Genomic DNA, 26,050 nt, shown 5'->3' on the forward strand with positions numbered 1-26,050 from the left:
GCTCAAAAAGGGTATTAGTTTCAGGTCATTGCTCATGGTCACACTCACACACACACACACACACACACAGGACTCTCATTTACAGAGACTTTCATTCACAAGTACACACTCGGTGTTCCTTACCTATCGATAACAAGGCTTTTTTTCCCATTCATTATGGTTCAGGATTTTGACTCAGTCTCTGATTTACTCGTTTTCCTCTTGTCCTTGTTCACGTTATTTTCTGATTGCCTGACCCGTGCCTGTTCACTTGACACCTTCTAGATCTGGATCATTACCAGTGTGTGTGTGTTTATTGCACTGCCATACCTGCACTTGCGTCATTCTCAACCTGACAACTACATAATAATAACAACGACAAGACTAACGTTATTATTAGAGTTGTTATTTGACAATGAAAAAGAATAATCCATGACACGGTGACGGTATTTATTTATCGTTTGTCCAAGGAGTCTTCTTCCAACCCTGCGAGGATCCGGAGGCAACCAGAGATGGACCAGATCCAGCTGGATTCTGCTTCATGATGGTTTGGGTATATCAAAGCAACAATAGCAATGTAGACTTCGAGGACGACAACAACCTCCACACTAACATATGCTGGATCTACATTACACTGTACACTGGACATAACTGCAGACAGGACTTTGTTCATATCACACTCTTCGGTGTTTAGAATAATTTATAATCACGCTCTCCGGTGTCACCCAAATGAGGATGAGGTTCGCTTTTGAGTCTGGTTCCTCTCAAGGTTTCTTCCTCATACCATCTAAGGGAGTTTTTCCTTGCCACAGTCGCCTCAGGCTTGCTCACTAGGGATGATTTGGTCTAAAATCTAGGACTATGTTTCTTATGCTCTGTAAAGCTGCTTGGAGACATTGTTCGTTGTTAAAAGTGCTATACAAATAAAATTGAATTGAATTCTTCATGAGTGGAAGAAGATAAGAAGATATTATATGGACTGGTGAGGGAACGACTGTTAAACATTGAAAATGTAACTATAAATGGATAAAAAAGTATGCCAAAATCAATGCTGCTATACGAATAACTGTGTTATTGGGAAATATCCCACTTCAGGATGGTAACAGTGACACCATTTCCCATCTCTTTTCCACACTAAGGTCCTGATATTCCCAGTGCACTTTTTTCTGAGGCGCCATGACGGACGTCAGTATGATAAAGCAACAAGATGCTGCCAATATGTTCAACAAATATCCGATTATTTACACATAAAGTTCTCAGCCCATGTCAGCTGTGCTTCCGAATGATTTGGCAGCATGTTTATATAATTGACCGAGAGCTATTTCTTTTAAAGTAGTCTAATTCGCAGACAGATAAATAATTACTGTAAGCATCCTCAGTATTGAATCCCTCAAACAAGACAGCAAATTTTCAAGCAAATGGTGCCAATAAATTTTAATTTGTGGCTTGTCAAAGTCTGCGTGTGTGTGGGAACATGTTCCATATGTGAATGTGTGTAAGTGTGAGTGCGTGGGTGTGCTAATGTGTGTGTGTGTGTGTGTGTGTTGTGTGTGTGTGTGTGTATGTATGTTGTGAGTATGTGTGCATATGGTACCTGTGAGATCCTCGGAGAGCGAGGAAATCGAGTCTGACCCTGAGGGAAGCAGGGACGAGAGAGAGAAAACATAATTGTTAGTCTTTAAAGCAGTGTCAGGTTTCGTAATCGTATTGTGTTGTATTGAGTATTCATTAAAGCAGGAACTAAAAGAGACACAGACGGTGATGCGAGACGAACAAAATTAGTGATTATATTGTATCATAATTAAATATTTTTTCTAGATACAAATAGATGTCGTGTACCAGTGCTTTATTCCCTTGCAGGATAATTATCGGAGTGTAAATGTTTACTCCAGACAGCACCAGACTCCCGTGTTCACCTCTAAACCCCATTAAACCCGTCTAGAACTGTCTAGAAAACTCGGTCTCCCTGGAGCTCTCACCTCTCTGAGGTTGTATGTGAGGTTGTGATGAATGTCCTCGTTGAAGCGGTTGCCGTATTCAGGATAGAGATCGAGGACCTCGCGCAGCGCCCTGATACTGATGTACTGCAGGTCACAGTAGGTCAGAGCCTTCACATCCGCATTGGCCTTGATCACCTGATCCCGCCCAGGCAGGTCTGCTCCAATCAGATCTCCCTTACCTGCACACAGCGGCCAGAGACATCAAATGAGAGCTGTAACTCTTACACAAGCTTTCTCTAACTCTTACACAAGCTTTCTCTAACTCTTACACGAGCTTTCTCTAACTCTTACACAAGCTTTCTCTAACTCTTACACGAGCTTTCTCTAACTCTTACATAAGCTTTCTCTATCTCTTACACGAGCTTTCTCTATCTCTTACATAAGCTTTCTCTATCTCTTACACGAGCTTTCTCTATCTCTTACACGAGCTTTCTCTAACTCTTACATGAGCTTTCTCTATCTCTTACACGAGTTTTCTCTAACTCTTACACGAGCTTTCTCTAACTCTTACACGAGCTTTCTCTATCTCTTACACGAGCTTTCTCTAACTCTTACACAAGCTTTCTCTATCTCTTACACAAGCTTTCTCTAACTCTTACATGAGCTTTCTCTATCTCTTACATAAGCTTTCTCTAACTCTTACACGAGCTTTCTCTATCTCTTACACAAGCTTTCTCTATCTCTTACACAAACTTTCTCTATCTCTTACACAAGCTTTCTCTAACTCTTACATGAGCTTTCTCTATCTCTTACACAAGCTTTCTCTAACTCTTACACGAGCTTCTCTATCTCTTACACGAACTTTCTCTATCTCTTACACAAGCTTTCTCTAGCTCTTACATGAGCTTTCTCTAACTCTTACACGAGCTTTCTCTAACTCTTACACAAGCTTTCTCTATCTCTTACACGAGCTTTCTCTAACTCTTACACAAGCTTTCTCTATCTCTTACACAAGCTTTCTCTAACTCTTACATGAGCTTTCTCTATCTCTTACACGAACTTTCTCTATCTCTTACACGAACTTTCTCTATCTCTTACATGAGCTTTCTCTAACTCTTACACGAACTTTCTCTATCTCTTACACGAACTTTCTCTATCTCTTACATGAGCTTTCTCTAACTCTTACACAAACTTTCTCTATCTCTTACACGAACTTTCTCTATCTCTTACATGAGCTTTCTCTAACTCTTACACGAGCTTTCTCTATCTCTTACACAAACTTTCTCTATCTCTTACACAAGCTTTCTCTATCTCTTACACGAGCTTTCTCTATCTCTTACACAAGCTTTCTCTATCTCTTACACGAGCTTTCTCTATCTCTTACACGAGTTTTCTCTATCTCTTACACAAGCTTTCTCTATCTCTTACACAAACTTTCTCTATCTCTTACACAAGCTTTCTCTAACTCTTACACAAGCTTTCTCTAACTCTTACACGAGCTTTCTCTATCTCTTACACGAGCTTTCTCTATCTCTTACACAAGCTTTCTCTAACTCTTACACAAGCTTTCTCTAACTCTTACACAAGCTTTCTCTAACTCTTACACAAGCTTTCTCTATCTCTTACACAAACTTTCTCTATCTCTTACACGAGCTTTCTCTATCTCTTACACGAGTTTTCTCTATCTCTTACACAAGCTTTCTCTATCTCTTACACGAGCTTTCTCTATCTCTTACACGAGCTTTCTCTATCTCTTACACGAGCTTTCTCTATCTCTTACACGAGCTTTCTCTATCTCTTACACGAGCTTTCTCTATCTCTTACACAAACTTTCTCTATCTCTTACACAAACTTTCTCTATCTCTTACACAAGCTTTCTCTATCTCTTACACAAACTTTCTCTATCTCTTACACAAACTTTCTCTATCTCTTACACAAGCTTTCTCTATCTCTTACACAAACTTTCTCTATCTCTTACACAAGCTTTCTCTAACTCTTACACGAGCTTTCTCTAACTCTTACATGAGCTTTCTCTATCTCTTACATAAGCTTTCTCTAACTCTTACACGAGCTTTCTCTATCTCTTACACAAGCTTTCTCTATCTCTTACACGAGTTTTCTCTAACTCTTACACGAGTTTTCTCTAACTCTTACACAAGCTTTCTCTATCTCTTACACAAGCTTTCTCTAACTCTTACATGAGCTTCTCTATCTCTTACACGAGCTTTCTCTATCTCTTACATGAGCTTTCTCTAACTCTTACATAAGCTTTCTCTATCTCTTACACGAGTTTTCTCTAACTCTTACACGAGCTTTCTCTATCTCTTACACAAGCTTTCTCTATCTCTTACACGAGTTTTCTCTAACTCTTACACGAGTTTTCTCTAACTCTTACACAAGCTTTCTCTATCTCTTACACAAGCTTTCTCTAACTCTTACATGAGCTTCTCTATCTCTTACACGAGCTTTCTCTATCTCTTACATGAGCTTTCTCTAACTCTTACATGAGCTTCTCTATCTCTTACACGAGCTTTCTCTATCTCTTACATGAGCTTTCTCTAACTCTTACATAAGCTTTCTCTATCTCTTACACAAGTTTTCTCTAACTCTTACACGAGCTTTCTCTATCTCTTACACGAGCTTTCTCTATCTCTTACACGAGCTTTCTCTATCTCTTACACGAGCTTTCTCTATCTCTTACATGAGCTTTCTCTAACTCTTACATAAGCTTTCTCTATCTCTTACACGAGTTTTCTCTAACTCTTACACGAGCTTTCTCTATCTCTTACACGAGCTTTCTCTATCTCTTACATGAGCTTTCTCTATCTCTTACACGAGCTTTCTCTATCTCTTACACGAGCTTTCTCTAACTCTTACACAAGCTTTCTCTAACTCTTACATGAGCTTCTCTATCTCTTACACGAGCTTTCTCTATCTCTTACACAAGCTTCTCTATCTCTTACATGAGCTTTCTCTAACTCTTACATAAGCTTTCTCTAACTCTTACATAAGCTTTCTCTATCTCTTACGCGAGTTTTCTCTAACTCTTACACGAGCTTTCTCTATCTCTTACACAAGCTTTCTCTAACTCTTACATGAGCTTTCTCTAACTCTTACATAAGCTTTCTCTAACTCTTACATAAGCTTTCTCTATCTCTTACGCGAGTTTTCTCTAACTCTTACACGAGCTTTCTCTATCTCTTACACAAGCTTTCTCTAACTCTTACATGAGCTTCTCTATCTCTTACATGAGCTTCTCTATCTCTTACATGAGCTTTCTCTATCTCTTACACGAGCTTTCTCTATCTCTTACGCGAGTTTTCTGTAACTCTTACACGAGCTTTCTCTATCTCTTACACAAGCTTTCTCTAACTCTTACATGAGCTTCTCTATCTCTTACACGAGCTTTCTCTATCTATTACACGAGCTTTCTCTATCTCTTACACGAGCTTTCTCTAACTCTTACACAAGCTTTCTCTAACTCTCACATGAGCTTCTCTATCTCTTACACGAGCTTTCTCTAACTCTTACACGAGCTTTCTCTATCTCTTACACGAGCTTTCTCTATCTCTTACATAAGCTTTCTCTATCTCTTACACGAGCTTTCTCTATCTCTTACACGAGCTTTCTCTAACTCTTACATGAGCTTTCTCTATCTCTTACACGAGTTTTCTCTAACTCTTACACAAGCTTTCTCTATCTCTTACACGAGCTTTCTCTATGTCTTACACAAGCTTTCTCTATCTCTTACACAAGCTTTCTCTAACTCTTACACGAGCTTTCTCTATCTCTTACACGAGCTTTCTCTATCTCTTACACGAGCTTTCTCTATGTCTTACACAAGCTTTCTCTATCTCTTACACAAACTTTCTCTATCTCTTACACAAGCTTTCTCTAACTCTTACACGAGCTTTCTCTAACTCTTACATGAGCTTTCTCTATCTCTTACATAAGCTTTCTCTAACTCTTACACGAGCTTTCTCTATCTCTTACACAAGCTTTCTCTATCTCTTACACGAGTTTTCTCTAACTCTTACACGAGTTTTCTCTAACTCTTACACAAGCTTTCTCTATCTCTTACACAAGCTTTCTCTAACTCTTACATGAGCTTCTCTATCTCTTACACGAGCTTTCTCTATCTCTTACATGAGCTTTCTCTAACTCTTACATAAGCTTTCTCTATCTCTTACACGAGTTTTCTCTAACTCTTACACGAGCTTTCTCTATCTCTTACACAAGCTTTCTCTATCTCTTACACGAGTTTTCTCTAACTCTTACACGAGTTTTCTCTAACTCTTACACAAGCTTTCTCTATCTCTTACACAAGCTTTCTCTAACTCTTACATGAGCTTCTCTATCTCTTACACGAGCTTTCTCTATCTCTTACATGAGCTTTCTCTAACTCTTACATAAGCTTTCTCTATCTCTTACACGAGTTTTCTCTAACTCTTACACGAGCTTTCTCTATCTCTTACACGAGCTTTCTCTATCTCTTACACGAGCTTTCTCTATCTCTTACACGAGCTTTCTCTATCTCTTACATGAGCTTTCTCTAACTCTTACATAAGCTTTCTCTATCTCTTACACGAGTTTTCTCTAACTCTTACATGAGCTTTCTCTATCTCTTACACAAGCTTTCTCTATCTCTTACATGAGCTTTCTCTATCTCTTACACAAGCTTTCTCTATCTCTTACACGAGCTTTCTCTAACTCTTACACAAGCTTTCTCTAACTCTTACATGAGCTTCTCTATCTCTTACACGAGCTTTCTCTATCTCTTACACGAGCTTCTCTATCTCTTACATGAGCTTTCTCTAACTCTTACATAAGCTTTCTCTAACTCTTACATAAGCTTTCTCTATCTCTTACGCGAGTTTTCTCTAACTCTTACACGAGCTTTCTCTATCTCTTACACAAGCTTTCTCTAACTCTTACATGAGCTTTCTCTAACTCTTACATAAGCTTTCTCTAACTCTTACATAAGCTTTCTCTATCTCTTACGCGAGTTTTCTCTAACTCTTACACGAGCTTTCTCTATCTCTTACACGAGCTTTCTCTATCTCTTACACGAGCTTTCTCTATCTCTTACACGAGCTTTCTCTATCTCTTACATGAGCTTTCTCTAACTCTTACATAAGCTTTCTCTATCTCTTACACGAGTTTTCTCTAACTCTTACACGAGCTTTCTCTATCTCTTACACGAGCTTTCTCTATCTCTTACACGAGCTTTCTCTATCTCTTACACGAGCTTTCTCTATCTCTTACACGAGCTTTCTCTATCTCTTACACAAGCTTTCTCTAACTCTTACATGAGCTTCTCTATCTCTTACACGAGCTTTCTCTATCTCTTACACAAGCTTCTCTATCTCTTACATGAGCTTTCTCTAACTCTTACATAAGCTTTCTCTAACTCTTACATAAGCTTTCTCTATCTCTTACGCGAGTTTTCTCTAACTCTTACACGAGCTTTCTCTATCTCTTACACAAGCTTTCTCTAACTCTTACATGAGCTTCTCTATCTCTTACACGAGCTTTCTCTATCTATTACACGAGCTTTCTCTATCTCTTACACGAGCTTTCTCTAACTCTTACACAAGCTTTCTCTAACTCTCACATGAGCTTCTCTATCTCTTACACGAGCTTTCTCTAACTCTTACACGAGCTTTCTCTATCTCTTACACGAGCTTTCTCTATCTCTTACATAAGCTTTCTCTATCTCTTACACGAGCTTTCTCTATCTCTTACACGAGCTTTCTCTAACTCTTACATGAGCTTTCTCTATCTCTTACACGAGTTTTCTCTAACTCTTACACAAGCTTTCTCTATCTCTTACACGAGCTTTCTCTATGTCTTACACAAGCTTTCTCTATCTCTTACACAAGCTTTCTCTAACTCTTACACGAGCTTTCTCTATCTCTTACACGAGCTTTCTCTATCTCTTACACGAGCTTTCTCTATGTCTTACACAAGCTTTCTCTATCTCTTACACAAACTTTCTCTATCTCTTACACAAGCTTTCTCTAACTCTTACACGAGCTTTCTCTAACTCTTACATGAGCTTTCTCTATCTCTTACATAAGCTTTCTCTAACTCTTACACGAGCTTTCTCTATCTCTTACACAAGCTTTCTCTATCTCTTACACGAGTTTTCTCTAACTCTTACACGAGTTTTCTCTAACTCTTACACAAGCTTTCTCTATCTCTTACACAAGCTTTCTCTAACTCTTACATGAGCTTCTCTATCTCTTACACGAGCTTTCTCTATCTCTTACATGAGCTTTCTCTAACTCTTACATAAGCTTTCTCTATCTCTTACACGAGTTTTCTCTAACTCTTACACGAGCTTTCTCTATCTCTTACACAAGCTTTCTCTGTCTCTTACACGAGTTTTCTCTAACTCTTACACGAGTTTTCTCTAACTCTTACACAAGCTTTCTCTATCTCTTACACAAGCTTTCTCTAACTCTTACATGAGCTTCTCTATCTCTTACACGAGCTTTCTCTATCTCTTACATGAGCTTTCTCTAACTCTTACATAAGCTTTCTCTATCTCTTACACGAGTTTTCTCTAACTCTTACACGAGCTTTCTCTATCTCTTACACGAGCTTTCTCTATCTCTTACACGAGCTTTCTCTATCTCTTACACGAGCTTTCTCTATCTCTTACATGAGCTTTCTCTAACTCTTACATAAGCTTTCTCTATCTCTTACACGAGTTTTCTCTAACTCTTACACGAGCTTTCTCTATCTCTTACACAAGCTTTCTCTATCTCTTACATGAGCTTTCTCTATCTCTTACACAAGCTTTCTCTATCTCTTACACGAGCTTTCTCTAACTCTTACACAAGCTTTCTCTAACTCTTACATGAGCTTCTCTATCTCTTACACGAGCTTTCTCTATCTCTTACACGAGCTTCTCTATCTCTTACATGAGCTTTCTCTAACTCTTACATAAGCTTTCTCTAACTCTTACATAAGCTTTCTCTATCTCTTACGCGAGTTTTCTCTAACTCTTACACGAGCTTTCTCTATCTCTTACACAAGCTTTCTCTAACTCTTACATGAGCTTTCTCTAACTCTTACATAAGCTTTCTCTAACTCTTACATAAGCTTTCTCTATCTCTTACGCGAGTTTTCTCTAACTCTTACACGAGCTTTCTCTATCTCTTACACAAGCTTTCTCTAACTCTTACATGAGCTTCTCTATCTCTTACATGAGCTTCTCTATCTCTTACATGAGCTTTCTCTATCTCTTACACGAGCTTTCTCTATCTCTTACGCGAGTTTTCTCTAACTCTTACACGAGCTTTCTCTATCTCTTACACAAGCTTTCTCTATCTCTTACACAAGCTTTCTCTATCTCTTACACAAGCTTTCTCTATCTCTTACACGAGCTTTCTCTAACTCTTACATGAGCTTTCTCTATCTCTTACACGAGTTTTCTCTAACTCTTACACGAGCTTTCTCTATCTCTTACACGAGCTTTCTCTATCTCTTACACAAGCTTTCTCTATCTCTTACACAAGCTTTCTCTAACTCTTACACGAGCTTTCTCTATCTCTTACACGAGCTTTCTCTAACTCTTACATGAGCTTTCTCTATCTCTTACATAAGCTTTCTCTATCTCTTACACGAGCTTTCTCTAACTCTTACATGAGCTTTCTCTATCTCTTACATAAGCTTTCTCTATCTCTTACACGAGTTTTCTCTAACTCTTACATGAGCTTTCTCTAACTCTTACATGAGCTTTCTTTATCTCTTACATAAGCTTTCTCTATCTCTTACACGAGCTTTCTCTAACTCTTACATGAGCTTTCTCTATCTCTTACATAAGCTTTCTCCATCTCTTACACGAGTTTTCTCTATCTCTTACACGAGCTTTCTCTAACTCTTACATGAGCTTTCTCTAACTCTTACATGAGCTTTCTCTATCTCTTACATAAGCTTTCTCTATCTCTTACACGAGCTTTCTCTATCTCTTACATAAGCTTTCTCTATCTCTTACATAAGCTTTCTCTATCTCTTACACGAGTTTTCTCTATCTCTTACACGAGCTTTCTCTAACTCTTACATGAGCTTTCTCTAACTCTTACATGAGCTTTCTCTATCTCTTACATAAGCTTTCTCTATCTCTTACACGAGCTTTCTCTATCTCTTACATAAGCTTTCTCTATCTCTTACACGAGTTTTCTCTAACTCTCTTACAGGAGACGAGATAAGGTTGCAAAGATATTCCAAGTAGGAACTATCTAACAGCAGACATTTTTCAGTAATGACCAGCGGAAAACCCCATGAGAGCTCATTACGAACAAAAACAAAACAGTGGCTGCATCCTTGAACTTTTCCTGCAGCAACAAATCAGTTGAATTTCATGTAGTCTTAAGGTTATAACTTAACTCTCAAACAGTTTACTGGCCAAGTGGGGAAAAAAAACACAGATCAGGGTAAAATACTGACCCCAAGTGATTGTGTAACAAGGTTAGATGATGAGTTCCTCTGAACAGGTTTAATGCCAAATGCCTGGAAGTAATGTCATGATAATAACTCCACTTTTGGGCATGCTCTGTCTACATGGCTAGGAATGAGCAGCCCTCATAACCGCTAGAGCACCAATCTTGTCTAAATGATGGATTCAATTAGCGGGTGTAATCCTGTGAAATCATTTCCTAATATTGTAAATCTTATGAGATATCGCAGCAAATATACAGTATATTACCTCGACAATCCAGAGAATGCAGTAACTCTGTAATTTAATGGTCATTTTGTAAATCTAGCCCATTGTAGTAACACCACAGCTCTGAGAAGACAGGTCAGCGTGACCAAAAAAAAAACGAGCTAATGGTCAGGAAAATCACTTCAATAACAATGACTACCATTGTACAAAGACTCCGTCCTCCAGGAATTTCATTTCCCAGAATCCCTCACCATCATATATTCTATTCATTCAGTTAGTCACATGGCCTGTTGGTCAGCCTTGCATTTGTTTCTAAACTGGTACTCTTTTTTTGTGCTCGATATGATCCCTGCATATTTTCTCAGTTTTTGACCATGCTGTTTGCCCTTTTGCCGAGTTAGCGTCTGTCCCTTTGCTGTGTTTTTGCACTGATCATTTTTGCCTGTTTGCTCGTCTACCTTTTTATTTTTTTATTTTACCCCGCACAGCTCCTTGCGTCTCTATTTCATCAGTCACTCCTAAACATCAAGCCCCTAAATGGTCTTTACAGATACATTACAGTAAAACTGTTATGTCTATTATGTTGTTATTTTATTTTGTCATAATTAAAATACCTTAATTATGGAACAGCGAGACACAATTAGGCCAGACAGTGAAAACCTGGCAGCTTTGTCAGCACTAACTAGGCTATTGTGTCAAACTGGGATACAACCTCCAAGTGGAGAAGATGCTGGGAAGAGTTCCAGTGACATCAAATGCCACCCAAGATGCTATATCTCATACACTCACTCATGGTGGTAGCTTAAGTGGTTAAGGCTCTGGGTTGTTGATTGGAAGATCGGGGTTTAAACCCCAGCACTGCCAACCTGCCACCGTTGGGTCCCTAAGCAAGGCCCTTAAACCCCCCCTGCTGCAGGGGTGCTGCATCATGGCTGACCTCTACGCTCTGACCCCAACCCTCCAAGGATGATATATATGGTTGATATAAATGTTAAAATTACCACTAAGCATGTACCTGAGTACAATAACAATAACATAGATGTGCCCTCTGTGTGACTTACCCAATATGGCAAGCACCATCCCGTCCTTAAGGACCTCTAGAGATCCAGAGCAAACAAAGTGATGAGCGTGCAGGGCGTCTCCATGTCGGATGAGATATTCCCCCGGAGCACAGAAAGAAGTCTTGATGTGCAGAGAGAGTGAACGCAGGCACCCTCTACTGGCGGAGGAGAAGAGGGGCAGCTGCAGGATGTCCTTGTTGAGGTGCATGGCGATGTCGGCCCGTAACTCATCGGGGAAGTCATGCAGTAGCTGAAAGAGAAGGTTAGTGAAGAAAGAGTGACTTGTATGAACCGTTAACAAATAAAACATCCTAGCACGAAGCAAATATAGTGTAACTTCGGCATATGAATGCCCTCTCTTACAAACGTTCACCTTAGGAAATGCAATTTTGCAAGAAATTTGCATCGACATATGAAGCATTTTCGGCATACGAACAAACTGAACGGAACGCCGGCTAAGTTACGCGGACTTGTTTGTGTCAGTGGAAGGCCAAGAGAAGCCAACCGAAGTGAGTTTACGAATTTTACGAAAAATTTTTTCAGTCAGCGAAAGCTGTTTTAAAAGAGTCAACCTACGATACCAACATTGCCTTCAAAAGCTAGGTGATTTTTTTGTTGACAGATTGCTGGTCTGTTCTATTTTTAGCCCAATCTTGGCAGTACGACTTCCTGTGAGGACGCTTGACCCTTGGTAATATTGGTAATATTTTTGGGTGGCTGGAACGGATTATCTACATTTACATTATTTTTTATAGGAAAATTTATATCGCAGTATAAATATTAGCCTTAAGAACGAAATGCCGAGGTATAATGAGTTTACTGGTACATCTCTCTCCTAATATTCCTCTATCCAAGCCACATTCTAATTAAACTCTGTAATCCTGGAGGTGCAATTACACTTTAAACGTGATCTAAAATCATGCTAACAGTAGCGAGACACCACGCAAGCAACAGTTGTCAAGAGACACAGAGTTCCTGTGAGCTGTCTGAAGTGTGTTTGCTGTTTTTCCCCCTTAATCACTGAATAAATTAGTATGTCTGCAAAGTGTAAATGAGAGTCACCACTCCCAGTCCTCCCTCCCTCCCTCCCTCCCTCTCTTTCACCTCTACTTTTCTGTGCTAGCTAATTAGCTGTGCCGTCATTTCACTGTGGGCTAACCACCGAGTCGGCGTAACAAAAGGCACCATTCAGTGAAGATGAGTCGAGTGGTAATTAGCTCAGTGAAGTAGCTGCGACCCATATTTCACATGATATTTCTGATACTGAATGTGGCAACATGGCACCTACTTTGCGAGTGCTAACATATAATCTGAAATGCTTGAAATGGAAGGGAAGGAAACAGGCCTAAATTACTGAGTCTGTATTACTGAAGCAGGATTGCATTCTGGGTTAAAAGTGGTCTTTACAGTTCTGTACAGAATTCTGAGGTTCTTTACATGGCCAGTAGAAGCCCCCTGAAGAGCAGTGAACCTTTTAAATGATAACTATCATACAGCAAGGTTTATTGTTTTATTTTACTTTTTTTTAAAACACATATACCATATCTATTTGTATCTATTGTTTTAGATAAGATTTATTAGTGTCATTTATTATTTATTATTCATCATTATTTGTGAAATAATTAAAACGGAAGTGAGGAAGGAGAAAAATAAGAAGGAGAAGAATGAGTTTTGTTTTGTTATTGATACTAAAGACATTTTTTTTCATAACACAATGTTGTTGTTTTTTTAATCAGTTTACACTGAACTTAAATTCACTGTATTTTCTTGTCTAAATTATTAAAAAAAAAAAAAAAAAAAAATATATATATATATATATATATATATATATATATATATATGTATATATATATATATATAAAGTTAATAAAATGAATGAATGAAAAAAAAATAAAATAAAAAAATAATAATGATGATGATGACTGACTGGTTATTATTATTATTGTTATTATTATTATTATTATTATTATTATTATTATATTGTTTATTAAACAGAACCATCTAACTAGGTTCTGTGTTCTGGTTCCCTATATGATGCACATATATAATACAAACATTTTATTTTGTATACAGAAACCGCCCTTTTTAAGTGCAGAATTTGTAAAAACAAAGATTTTGTCCATTTCCTGAATGATTTTCTTACGTAATTATACTGAGATGCTTCCTACACCAGATCCTTGAAGATTTCTACTTTCTCCTCAGATCTGTATAGCTACAATTACACATGACATGATTTATTTTCAGACAGAGATTGATAATAAGCACACGGTTTTGAAACTTATTGATAACAGAAATGCCATGTCACAGAAGAGAGATATTTAACTCCGTGGGATGTTTTCCTGATTTAAATAGTATGTGTTTACTGCACTTCAGCTACGAGGCTCATTCTTTATAGCGTTAGCTAGTTGATTGTTAAATCTCATGTGTAAACCCACTTCACTAAGCTACCTTGGATCGATCAGGACTGCAGTGGAGCCTAGCAGATTTTAGTTTTACTTTGAAAGAAATGCTTTGGCACAAGTGTAAGTAAAATACATGTTTGTTTTTATCATTTTCCCCCTCGCTTTGCCTTTAGCGTTGTTATTGTGCACTGCTAGTCATTTCCTCGTGCCGAGTTTCAGGTTTAAAATGCTTTGTCGGGTTAGTTTTATTGTAGAAAAATCTTGTAGTTCCAGCTCTAGATATTCTCACAGCACACAGTTTGCAGTCTGCTTGGCTTTGGCTGGCATCATTAGTCATGAAATATGTCCAGATTGCTGTCATGTCATCTGTTTATTAGCACAACAACGTGCACTAAGCTTATGTCACCTAGGAGTATCACCTTTTGTGTTGGTTTCAGAGCATGATTATGAGTTAAAGAGCAGAGAAAAAGATGATAACCCGGTGTTAAAAGCCCTTTTGGAGGCCTGGACTGAAAACCTGTGACCGAATGTGTCGTCTCACCTCGTTAGCATTGATCCCATTGGTAACCGACCAAGTGGTTTGGAAATACTCCAGCATGCGCTGCTTTAGCTGCTGAGGCAGGCGATGCACGCGGATAAAGTCCTTCAGATCCTTCATGCGCGTGTGGTAGAGGGAGCGGCGTGAGTACATGCGCTGAATGATGGCTGTCACGTTGCCAAACACCACAGCGTGCATCAGAGCTGGGAGAAGCCGAGCGACGAAACACAAGACAGCATGTGGATCACACAGAGGTGTGTATTGAGGTGATAAGGCAAAAAAATATATATTTATATATTTATATCACGTCACAGATAGACATCTGGTTCAAAAATGGCTGATTGTGTTCTAACAGCTGTGAGAAGGATTTTAAGCAAACCATTTCAGATCCTGTACACACCTCCGATCAGCATGGTGCAGATGGAGAAGATTTTCTCGGCGTCGGTGTTGGCACAGACGTTGCCGAAACCCACGCTGGTCAGACTGCTAAGGGTGAAGTAGAGCGAGGCGATGTAGGCGCTGCGCATGGAAGGCCCGCCAACTGTGCCGTTTGTGTAAGGAGTCTCCAAGCGCTTCCCCAGCTCCTGCAGCCAGCCTGGGAATGAGTCAGAGCAAAGAAAAAAGACTTCGGCATAGATATTTACATTAATATAGGTGACTTTTCTCCATCTTGTGCTGCATTAAGTACAGACTTGTTCCAAGTCGTATAAATCTCCCAGTCTCCAAGTCTTTCTGTAATCAGTGACATAATTAGTGGCATATGAGAGAGAGAGAGAAGGAGATACACAAACACACACACACAAACACACCCACACCCACACATATACAGTCATCCATTTTAAGAGACTCTCACCCACCACACACACTTTTTTTAAGTCTGTCTCTCTCTCTCTCTCTCTCTCTCTCTCTAGTACACACACACACACTCTCACCCCCCCCACACACACACTTATAGTCACCCTTTTTAAGAGTCTATCTCTCTCTCTCTCTCTGGTACACACACACACACACACTCACAGTCACCCTTTTTAAGAGTCTATCTCTCTCTCTCTCTCTGGTACACACACACACACACACTCACAGTCACCCTTTTTAAGAGACCCTCACCCCCACACACACTTATAGTCACCCATTTTAAAAGTCTCTCTCTCTCTCTGTCTCTCTCTCTCTCTGGTACACACACACACACACACACACTCACAGTCACCCTTTTTAAGAGACTCTCACCCCCACACACACTTATAGTCACCCATTTTAAAAGTCTCTCTCTCTCTGGTACACACACACACACTCACAGTCACCCTTTTTAAGAGACCCTCACCCCCCACACACTTATAGTCACTCGTTTTAAAAGTCTCTCTCTCTCTCTCTCTCTCTCTCTCTCTCTCTGGTACACACACACACACACTCTCACCCCCACACACACTTATAGTCACCCTTTTTAAGAGTCTCTCTCTCTCTCTCTGGTACACACACACACACATACAAACACACACACACACACACACACACTCACAGTCACCCTTTTTAAGAGACTCTCACCCCCCCACACACACTTAGAGTCACCCTTTTTAAGAGTTTCTCTGTCTCTCTCTCTTTCTCTCTCTCTCTCTCTCTCTCTCTCTCTCTCTCTCTGGTACACACACACACACACACTCATCTTTTTAAGAGTCTCTCTCTCTCTCTCTCTCTCTCTCACACACACACACACACACACCTGCACTTGCATCTGTCTCACCCTTCACCCTATGCTACTAGACGAGTAACATGGAAGTGATTATTTCTGTACGTTTTCTCTCGTCTCATAGACAGAAGCGTAGGCCAAACGTGGAGACATGGATAAATGTAATGTTGGTGTGATCAGTGATAGTGACAGAACAGATGGCATGCAAGACTGGAGGAGTCTCAAAACCGAGCAGAGAACAAGTTAACTGACGTCTTGTCCAGACTTTTCGTGTTATGCAGTAGGTCAAAAACACAGTGTTTGTAGAGGGTACAGTATAGTGAAAGAATCTGTGACCCTTGTGAATGTTGTCTAACAGCAGAAATGAACATTCCTTCCAACAGCAGAGATTAAAAATATTTGATTTATTCCTACTTTATAAATTTAAATAAATAAATAAATAAATAATATAAATATAATAATATAAATAATATACACACAACAGCAAAACATGACAGAATTGAAAACAAAAACACAACAGCAAAATCAAAGTACACCTAAAAAGCATAACCTAAAACATCCATACATTTTCTATACCCGCTTTATTCCTAATTAGGGTCACAGGGATCTGCTGGAGTCTATCCCAGCACACATTGGGTGAAAGGCAGGGGTACACCCTGGACAGGTCACCAGTCCATCACAGGGCCACACATATAGACAGACAACCACACACACTCACCTATGGGCAATTTAGAATCACCAATCAACCTAATGTACATGTTTTTGGACTCCACACAGAAAGGCCCCTGCCTGTTCGAACCCGGGATTCGGACCCAGGAACTTCAGGCAACAGTGCTAACCACTAAGCCACAGTGCATAACAACCGTAAAAACAAACGATAAAACAACGTACAATAACAAATTCAAAAGCACAACAGAAAAACCAAAAACACAACAAAACAGAAAACCTAACAAAAACAACATCATAAAAACAAACTCAAACATAAAACCCCCCAAAAAATATCACAACAGAAACAAAAATATGACAAACAAACCAAAAGCACAACAAAATAAAACGTGACAAAAACAACACAACAGCAACACTAAAGACATGACAACAAAAACAAAAACATGGCAGCAAAATCCCGCAATACCGCAAACAATGGCAAAAAAAAGAGATGACAACAAAACCATAACCATGATAACAAAACTAAAACAATGGCAACAGAAACAAAAAACAGGACAACAACAACAAATACACACAGACAAATATGACAACAAAATCAAAAATATAGCAAATACAATGATATTAGAACATATACAAAAATATGGCAACAAATCCAAGACAGCAAAACCAAAACCTTGATAACAAAAACTTAAAAAATGACAACATGGCAACAAAACAACAACAACAACAACAAACATAACAAAATCAAAGCAAGAGCATTTCAACACACAACGAAAAGGTTCATTTACTGATAGTATATAGTATATAATTTTTGTTTTTGTGGTCATTGTTTGCAAATTTGCTATTTTCTATTATGTTTTCATCCTTGCTGTTGCTTTTTTGTAATATGTAAACTACGGTGGCTGAGGAGGGCAAAACTAAATAACAAACCCAAAAACACAAGGGCAATTTGAACAAATTGGGAAAGCTAGGTAGAGTTTCGGAATTCTTACATCTGATTGGACAAGACATCTAGGACATTGGATTTGTTGTTTTGTTTTCTGATTTATTATTTTGTTTTCAAGTTTGTTTAGTTTGTTTATTGATTTGTTATTTTGTTTAATGCTTTGTTATTTTGTTTTCATTTCATTGTCTGTACCACTTGTTTAGTTTGTTTATTGATTTGTTGTTTTGTTTACTGATTTGTTTATTTGGTTTTCGGGTTTGTTATATTGTTTTTCCTGATTTGTTATTTTGTTTTTGGGTTTGTTTTGTTTGTTTATTGATTTGTTATTTTGGTTTTAGTCTTGTTTAGTTTGTTTTTTTATTTGTTTTGTTTTCTGATTTGTTATTTTGTTTTCAAGTTTGTTTAGTTTTATTGATTTGTTATTTTGTTTTCGAGTTTGTTTAGTTTGTTTATTGGTTTGTTATTTTGTTTTCAAGTTTGTTTAGTTTTATTGATTTGTTATTTTGTGTTCGAGTTTGTTTAGTTTGTTTATTGGTTTGTTATTTTGTTTTCTGGTTTGTTATTTTGTTTTCTGATTTGTTATTTTGTTTTTGAGTTTGTTTGTTTATTGATTTGTTGTTTTGTTTACTGATTTGTTTATTTGGTTTTCGGGTTTGTTATATTGTTTTTCCTGATTTGTTATTTTGTTTTGCACTTCTCAGCCACCGTAGTAAACCCGTTTTGTCTAAGTGTTTAGACACACACACACACACTTGCTTACCGATGTCCCAGGTGACCGGGTCGTTGCTGGCGAGCTCTTTGCGGCCGATGACGTACCAGACGCACGCGAGCCAGTGCGCGAGCAGAGCGAAGACGGACATGAGGAGCGTGAGCACCACGGCGCTGTACTGAGAGTACCGGTCCACCTTCTGCAGCAGACGCAGCAGACGCAGCAGACGTACCGTCTTCAGCAGGTGAACTAAAGATGTCTGCAACACACCATGGGAAGGGATGATTCCTCAGTGCGCATATAAACAACCACGATCTCAGACACGCTAGCAGCTATTTCATGCGAATGACCTCAATCTAAAGGCCTCTAAATCATTAAACCGGACACATTTTTCGGTACATGTTGGTCGGTTTTTAAAATTGTATTGATTTGCAAAAGCGAGTACATGTTCTACTTTTCTTCATGTACAAGAACAAGCGAAAAAAGTGAATAATGAATTTTAAAGTGAGCGACTGAAGTGGAGAATACAACAAGGTCAAAAGGCAGAAGGCCATCACTTCCCACTCAAAAGCATGGTTTCATAACCGCTATGTTTTTACATCATTAGTTACTGAGCACAGTTTAGTTTGAAACAGAAAACAGAAACAGCCTTTTTTATTTGTCACATATACATTACAGCACAGTGAAATTCTTTCTTCGCATATCCCATCCTTGGAGGTTGGGGTCAGAGCGCAGGGTCAGCCATGATACAGCGCCCCTGGAGCAGAGAGGGTTAAGGGCCTTGCTCAAGGGCCCAACAGTGGCAACTTGGCAGTGCTGGGGCTTGAACCCCTTCAGTGTTGAAATTCCAACACTGAGAGTTAATCATGAGAACAACGGCTATATACACTATAGGTAGCTCTGTTTATCTGTTAATTTATTCAGGCTCCTAACCCCTGGCTTAACCTTCTTATTTGCATATTTGTGACGTCATCAGCAATGATTGTATAAATACAGCACGCAATCGCATTAAATGACGGCTTGTCTCGCGCTTTCACATCAGTGAGGAAAAAAGCACAGTAAATGAGTAGGTGTTTTTATCTCTTCCATAGTGTCTTCATAGTTTCTGACCTTTTTAACCTTGTCGCTTTACCTGACCAGGTGTATGTTGATTCCCAACTTCATGTATTTCCCCCTCGCTATGACGCATTTTGCCGCCTGATGCTACCAAGCCGTTTTTGTTTTGTTTCCATGTCGTCGTTTTCATGTGATATGATGCACACGCTGTTTTCAGAACTATTCATAATGTTTTAAAAGCGCATCGTTTCACTCTGTACACTGTTGGCACCGCAATGCAGGGTTAACTGCTTTAAATACTTCTGAGGAGTGTTTTATATCCTCGAGTAAAAAGCATTTGCTAACCATGAAAGGTTCCTCTAGGCTGAAGTTAACCCGGGGTTAAGTGCAATGTGAAAAGCCCTTATATCTGATTAGCACTGTTATTAACTTCAACAAGTTCTGAGGAAATTAACAAGTTCAGGGTTATTAACCCTGTTCTGAGGAAAGACCTAACAATCTATTTACTCCAGATTCACTTATAGTAACTGTCTAAAGGGTATTTGTTACATTTTGCGCATGTGACTCTATAGCATATAAGCATTATGCTCTTATAATAAAGGTCTTACAGTGGTAATGACCTGAAAGAAAATCCTACTAATATTGGATTTCTTTGTCACATACATGTGTTACACACGTGATGTAATGCAGTGAAATGTTTTTCCTTAGTTCCTCGTCCCACAGTGCAACAACATACTCACACATAATAATGTACTAGACATATAATAATATGGATTTAATTAATAAAATAGAATCGATTAGAATATACACCAATCGGGCATAACATTATGACCACCTACGTAATATTGTGTTTTTTTGCTACCAAAACAGGCCTTGATCCATCAGTGCATGGACTCCACTAGATCCCTGAAGGTGTGCTGTGGTATCTGGCACCAAGATGTTAACAGCAGATCCTTTAAGTCCTCCAAGTTGCGAGGTGGGGCCTCTAAAGGACTTATGACCTTTGATAGATACTGACCACTGAACAGACCGGGAACACCCCACAAGAGCTGCAGTTTTGGAGATGCTCTGATCCAGTGGTCTAGCCATCACAATTTGGCCCTTCATCAAACTCGCTCAAATCCTTACGCTTGTCCATTTTTCCTGCTTCTAACACATCAACTTTGAGGACAGTTTCTGCCTAATATATCCCACCCACTAACAGGTGCCATGATGAGGAGATCATCAGTGTTATTCACTTCACCTGTCAGTGGTCATAATGTTATGCCTGATCGGTGTATATAGAACTATACAAGAAATTTCTCTATAGTAACTGTTTTGTGTATCTGTTTTTCCTACATGCTACAAGATGTCAGGAACAGAATATTAAAGTATAATGTACTATACAATATGTGCATTAATATCATATCATGTGCAATTTGCTCTTAATTATGTACATTTTGCACACAAAATGCATATTTCATTATTTATTTAGTTCTCGAGCGTACTCTGAAGCAGTCTCTGGCAAAAGAATTGCCTTCAGGATTATCTTATCTTATCTTATCTTATCTTATCTTATCTTATCTTATCTTATCTTATCTTATCTTATCTTATCTTATCTTATCTTATCTTATCTTATCTTATCTTATCTGACTGAAATTTAAAAAGATATGGTGATAAGACATTAAAAAAAGTCTTTCCTCTGATAAATAGTCACATTTATGAAAACGTTAGAGCCGCTGGCTTTGACAGAAGAATTCACGAAAGCGTTCTACAAAATGACATCCTATGGTATAACAGTTGATTGACTGAATTCATCAACTGCCTGAGGACACATCTATTTTAAGTAAGCTTGGATTAAACTAAAAGATGTTCTGTTCTTTTCTCATACTGGGGAATGGGTTAAACTGCTTGACCTGGATAATTATACATAGTTAGTCACCTTTATTTAACTAAATCTGTTTTTATAAGAGTGACCTGGCCAAGAAAGGCAGAAAAAGACACAGCAATTAACATATGAAACAAACCTTTCCCCAGAAATGGGAACAATAATAATAATAATAATAATAATAATAATAATAATAATAATAATAATAATAATAATAATAATAATAATAACAATAATACTAATAATAATAATAATAATTACTACTGCCATAAATTCATTTGGTGAAGCGAGGACAGTAAGTTTTAATTTCCATGCTGATGAGCCATTAAAGATATTTCCCTCAGATTTCCACAGACAGATAGAGTTCACACACACACACACACACACACAGTCTTTAAAGGAGAAGTTCACTTCCAGAACAAAATTCTACAAATAATTCCCTCACCCCGTTGTCATCCATGATGTTCATGTCTTTCTTTCTTCATTCATGAAGAAATGATGCTTTTTAAAGAAAACATTGCAGGATTTTTCTCTATATAGTGAACTTCAATGGTGCCCACAAGTTTGAACTTCCCAAATGGCTTCAAATGGCTCTAAATGAATTATGTAATCACGTCGAAAGGTCACGTGTGACGTAGGCGGTAGACGTGATTACATAATATGTAGCATCGCGGGTGTGCATCCCAGAGCTAGTGCTAGACCAGCTTTTGTGGTTAAAATGTATTCAATTTTTATTTTTATAAGAAAATTCCCGATGGTTTGGCTAGATAAGATCCTACTTCCTCGGCTGGGATTGTTTAGAGCTCTTTAAAGCTGCATTTAAACTGCATCAAGCTCACCGGCACCATTGAAGTCCACTATATGGAGAAAAATCCATCCATCCATTTTCTATACCCGGTTTATTCCTAATTAGGGTCACAGGGATCTGCTGGAGCCTATCCCAACACAAATCAAGCAAAAGGCAAGGATACACCCTGGACAGGTCACCAGTCCATCACAGCCACACAATGGCAGTTTAGAATTACCAATCAACCTAATGTACATGTTTTGGGACAGTGGGAGGAAACTAGAGTAAACCCACACAGGCACAGGGAGAACATGCAAACTCCACACAGAAATGCCCCTGCCTGTTCGAACCCAGGATTCAAACCCAGGACCTTCTTGCTGTGAGGCAACAGCACTAACCACTAAGCCACCATGCTGCCCCATGGAGAAAAAGCCTGAAAAGGCTTTCCTTAAAAAACATCATCTCTTTACGACTGAAGAAAGAAATACATGAACATCTTGGATGACAAGGGGGTGAAGGAATTATCTGTAGATTTTAGTTCTGGAAGTGAACTTTTCCTTTAAATGAGTCTATAAATGAGAATGTCGAAAGAAAGCATCAGGGACTAACAGTGCTGAGGATAACAAGCAAAAAGAAATGATAAAACATTTATAAAAATTAACTTATAGATATAAGAAAATACCTTTAATTTAATCACTGACATACACGAGACAAATGATGTCAGTTGTGGAGAAAGAAAAGTTGAGCTGAGTCACTAATGAAGCTGCTAGAGTCTGTTTTAGCTTAAACTTTATTTAGATTTTGTTTACTCAGAAATGATTGTGACACAATTTAAGATCTTTAACTATATATATATATAGTCTCCGTTTTAATGATATGGTTTGTAATTAAATTGTGGTGATTTATCTTACGTACAGATTTACAGCAACTCACCACTGAGATGTTAAAAGCGTAGAGCAGGTCAAAGGGCAGGGCAGCGATGAGGTCCAGGATGAACCAAGTGGCAGAATAATGAAGACAGATGGAGCGAGCGTCATACACCACCTGTCCGGCCGGCCCCACATAAGTAGTGCGGAAATTCAGGATGATATCTGTCGTGGGTGAGGTTAGTATTGCACAGTTATTACACATCTGTAAACAAGTTTTTCCAGTACAAAACTGTCTGTTCTATTTTTAGCCCAAGCTTAGTGGTACGACTTCCTGTGAGGAGCCTTGACCCTTGGAAATTGGTAATATTTTTGGGTGGCTGGAACGGATTATCTTCATTCACATTATTTCTTATTTGAAAATGTGTATTGCAATACATATTATCACCTTAAGGACTCACCTCTAGAATGAATTAAATTCCTATGCCGAGTATTCCACTGTACAGTGTTGAGGAACACATGCAGAAACAGTTACTGACTATTTACTGCATCTGTATTTGATCTATTGCATGTATGACCATGACACCATATTTATGAACTGGAAGATGATGCGACAGTAGCCGATGAAAAATTCCACAAGGTCTTTAACAGCGATTCACTGTAATAAGTCCGCTGACTTGCTACATTGGCGGTGTATGCTAATGTTAGCTAGGTTGCTAAAGCGACAGACAAGCTAAACTAAATACCGTAATTTGCTATTAGAAGATAGCGGCATGTATCATCTACCATCAGCAGGATATTGACTAAAATAGATTAGTGATCTCAGTGCAAATATCTTGGGCTTATAAAGGCTCAGTTAGTCCAAAAATAAGAAAGAGAGAGAGAGAGAGAGAGAGAGAGAGGGATGAAACAATTAGATCAAGTCAAATCCAGTGAGACAGAAATCCCTGTAGTTTTTGTCCTCAATATCTTCAGCTTGTGTAGTTTTTCTCTGAGAAGGGCTTATTAAGGCATTTATCTGGGTTTCCTGTGTGTGTGTGTTTGTGTGTGTGTGTGTATGTGATGGAGAGGAAAAGGTTAGGTGCAAATCATCGCCTTTTCTTCACCTCGTTTACACGTTTAAGCACAACTTAGCTCCTGTATCGCACTTGTAATAAGAGGAACACAAGACCCAAAGTGATTCCAAGTGGAAAAGGAATCGTGCGCGGGTAAAACCCGAGGAGAAGTTTGGGTGGACACTAATTGCTATGTGTGGCTCTGGTTAAGACATATCCATGGGGTGTTGCCATGGTAATACATGTCAGGTGACCCCCCCCCCACCACCGCCACCACCCGCACCTCCTCCACTCTCCAAACACACACACACACACACACAAACACATACCCCACTCACCGAGGATGAAGAGCATCTCCACCGCTATATCGCTGACTATAGTGCTTCGGTAGGAGGAGTCACACTCCGGGTCGTCGTGGTTACCGTCGTCGGGGGCGGAGAAGCACACGTTGTACGGGACGGTGACGGCTACGTAGAACGTCGCTAGGAGGATTAACCAGTCCCACAATGCTTTGCAGACACTGTAATGGAGCAGGATGAAGCGGGACTTCTGGACTGACGCTACCTTGTACTCAGGAAGTGTGGGCTTCGGGAAAACGTTCTGTTCACACATAAAACATATTTTTGTTGTAGATTGTTATGGATTTTTATTTGTAGATTTATTAATCAACAATTGGTAGAAAATATGTTCCTGTAACTCACACACACAGGTGTAAAGCATCATTATAAATTCACAGCAGTTTCTAGACCATATGCAGAAGTGTCACATGAAGCAGGTTAGATTTAACACATTCTCACAAGGTGTTTTTCTGCATCATATCTAATCAAATCAGCTTCTCTCACTCCCTTTAAAAACAGAAGGTGTGTTTGAGGCTCAAAGAAGTGACACGTTAGTCAAGATTTTAGCAGAAGAAATCAGGACACATAAACACTAATGTATTTTCTGTCTTGTCAGGTGAGCATTGCATCAATATTGGTTCATCCCTCATTTCGCTTTAGTTAGACATGATCGTGTTAATGATCATGACACATCTGCTCAGCTGTCTGATTCGCTCTTCGTAGCCACCGCTCAGCCGCTTGTTCTTATTCGCTATGGAGAAAGTCATCCAGTCAGTCGCATTTACTAAGCTGAAAGGAGCATGTTTATGTGGAAGAGTGATGACACTAATGTCGCAAGATTTTTGCAGGAAAGGCAGAGAAAAAAAAATATGGGTTTGTTTCTGGGTCTGTGCTGTGAGAGCTTGTATGAGGAGGTAATACGGGCACCACTTTGTGCCAAAATGAGTTGAAATCCCATTGCGACTGAGACGCAGTAATAGTGTGCTAAAACCAAGACGTTCCTCACGCACCATCTTCCAGACTTATAATAATGCACATTACACTTGTCCATAATCATGCACTTTACTTCCACAGTATTTCTTTATTTTCAGAGGATGAAAAATGTAAATAGTGCCTGTTTTTGTTGTGTTTTTGTTCAGCGTTGTATGTGTTTATCAGGTCTCACTCCACAGTGGTGGTTAATATGAAGCTCACACACTCCTACATCTGTCTGTCTATCTATCTATCTATCTATCTATCTATCTATCTATCTATCTATCTATCTATCTATCTATCTATCTATCTATCTATCTATCTATCTATCTCTCTGTCTCTCTGTCTGTCTGTCTGTCTGTCTATCCATCTATCTATCTATCTATCTATCTATCTATCTATCTATCTATCTATCTATCTATCTATCTATCTATCTATCTATCTATCTATCTATCTATCTATCTATCTGTCTGTGTGTCTATCTATCTATCTATCTATCTATCTATCTAT

At 38.8% G+C, this 26,050-nt stretch overlaps 1 protein-coding gene across 2 annotated transcripts in view; it reads right to left on the reverse strand.

Annotated features, from left to right (window-relative positions):
* Nucleotides 1-26,050, reverse strand: part of kcnh4a (potassium voltage-gated channel, subfamily H (eag-related), member 4a) — a 60,433-nt gene that overhangs the window by 10,265 nt on the left and 24,118 nt on the right. For both annotated transcript variants that reach the window (XM_058404806.1, XM_058404797.1), the window contains exons 5-12: nucleotides 24,569-24,830; nucleotides 23,243-23,400; nucleotides 18,651-18,858; nucleotides 14,995-15,189; nucleotides 14,598-14,797; nucleotides 11,655-11,904; nucleotides 1,959-2,158; nucleotides 1,574-1,612 (exon numbers count right to left, since the gene is read on the reverse strand). In XM_058404806.1, coding sequence (XP_058260789.1) covers nucleotides 1,574-1,612; nucleotides 1,959-2,158; nucleotides 11,655-11,904; nucleotides 14,598-14,797; nucleotides 14,995-15,189; nucleotides 18,651-18,858; nucleotides 23,243-23,400; nucleotides 24,569-24,830 — 1,512 coding nt within the window. The remainder of the gene's footprint in view (nucleotides 1-1,573; nucleotides 1,613-1,958; nucleotides 2,159-11,654; nucleotides 11,905-14,597; nucleotides 14,798-14,994; nucleotides 15,190-18,650; nucleotides 18,859-23,242; nucleotides 23,401-24,568; nucleotides 24,831-26,050) is intronic.

Source organism: Hemibagrus wyckioides, linkage group LG02 (assembly GCF_019097595.1).
Source record: "Hemibagrus wyckioides isolate EC202008001 linkage group LG02, SWU_Hwy_1.0, whole genome shotgun sequence".
Classification (NCBI taxonomy): domain Eukaryota; kingdom Metazoa; phylum Chordata; class Actinopteri; order Siluriformes; family Bagridae; genus Hemibagrus; species Hemibagrus wyckioides.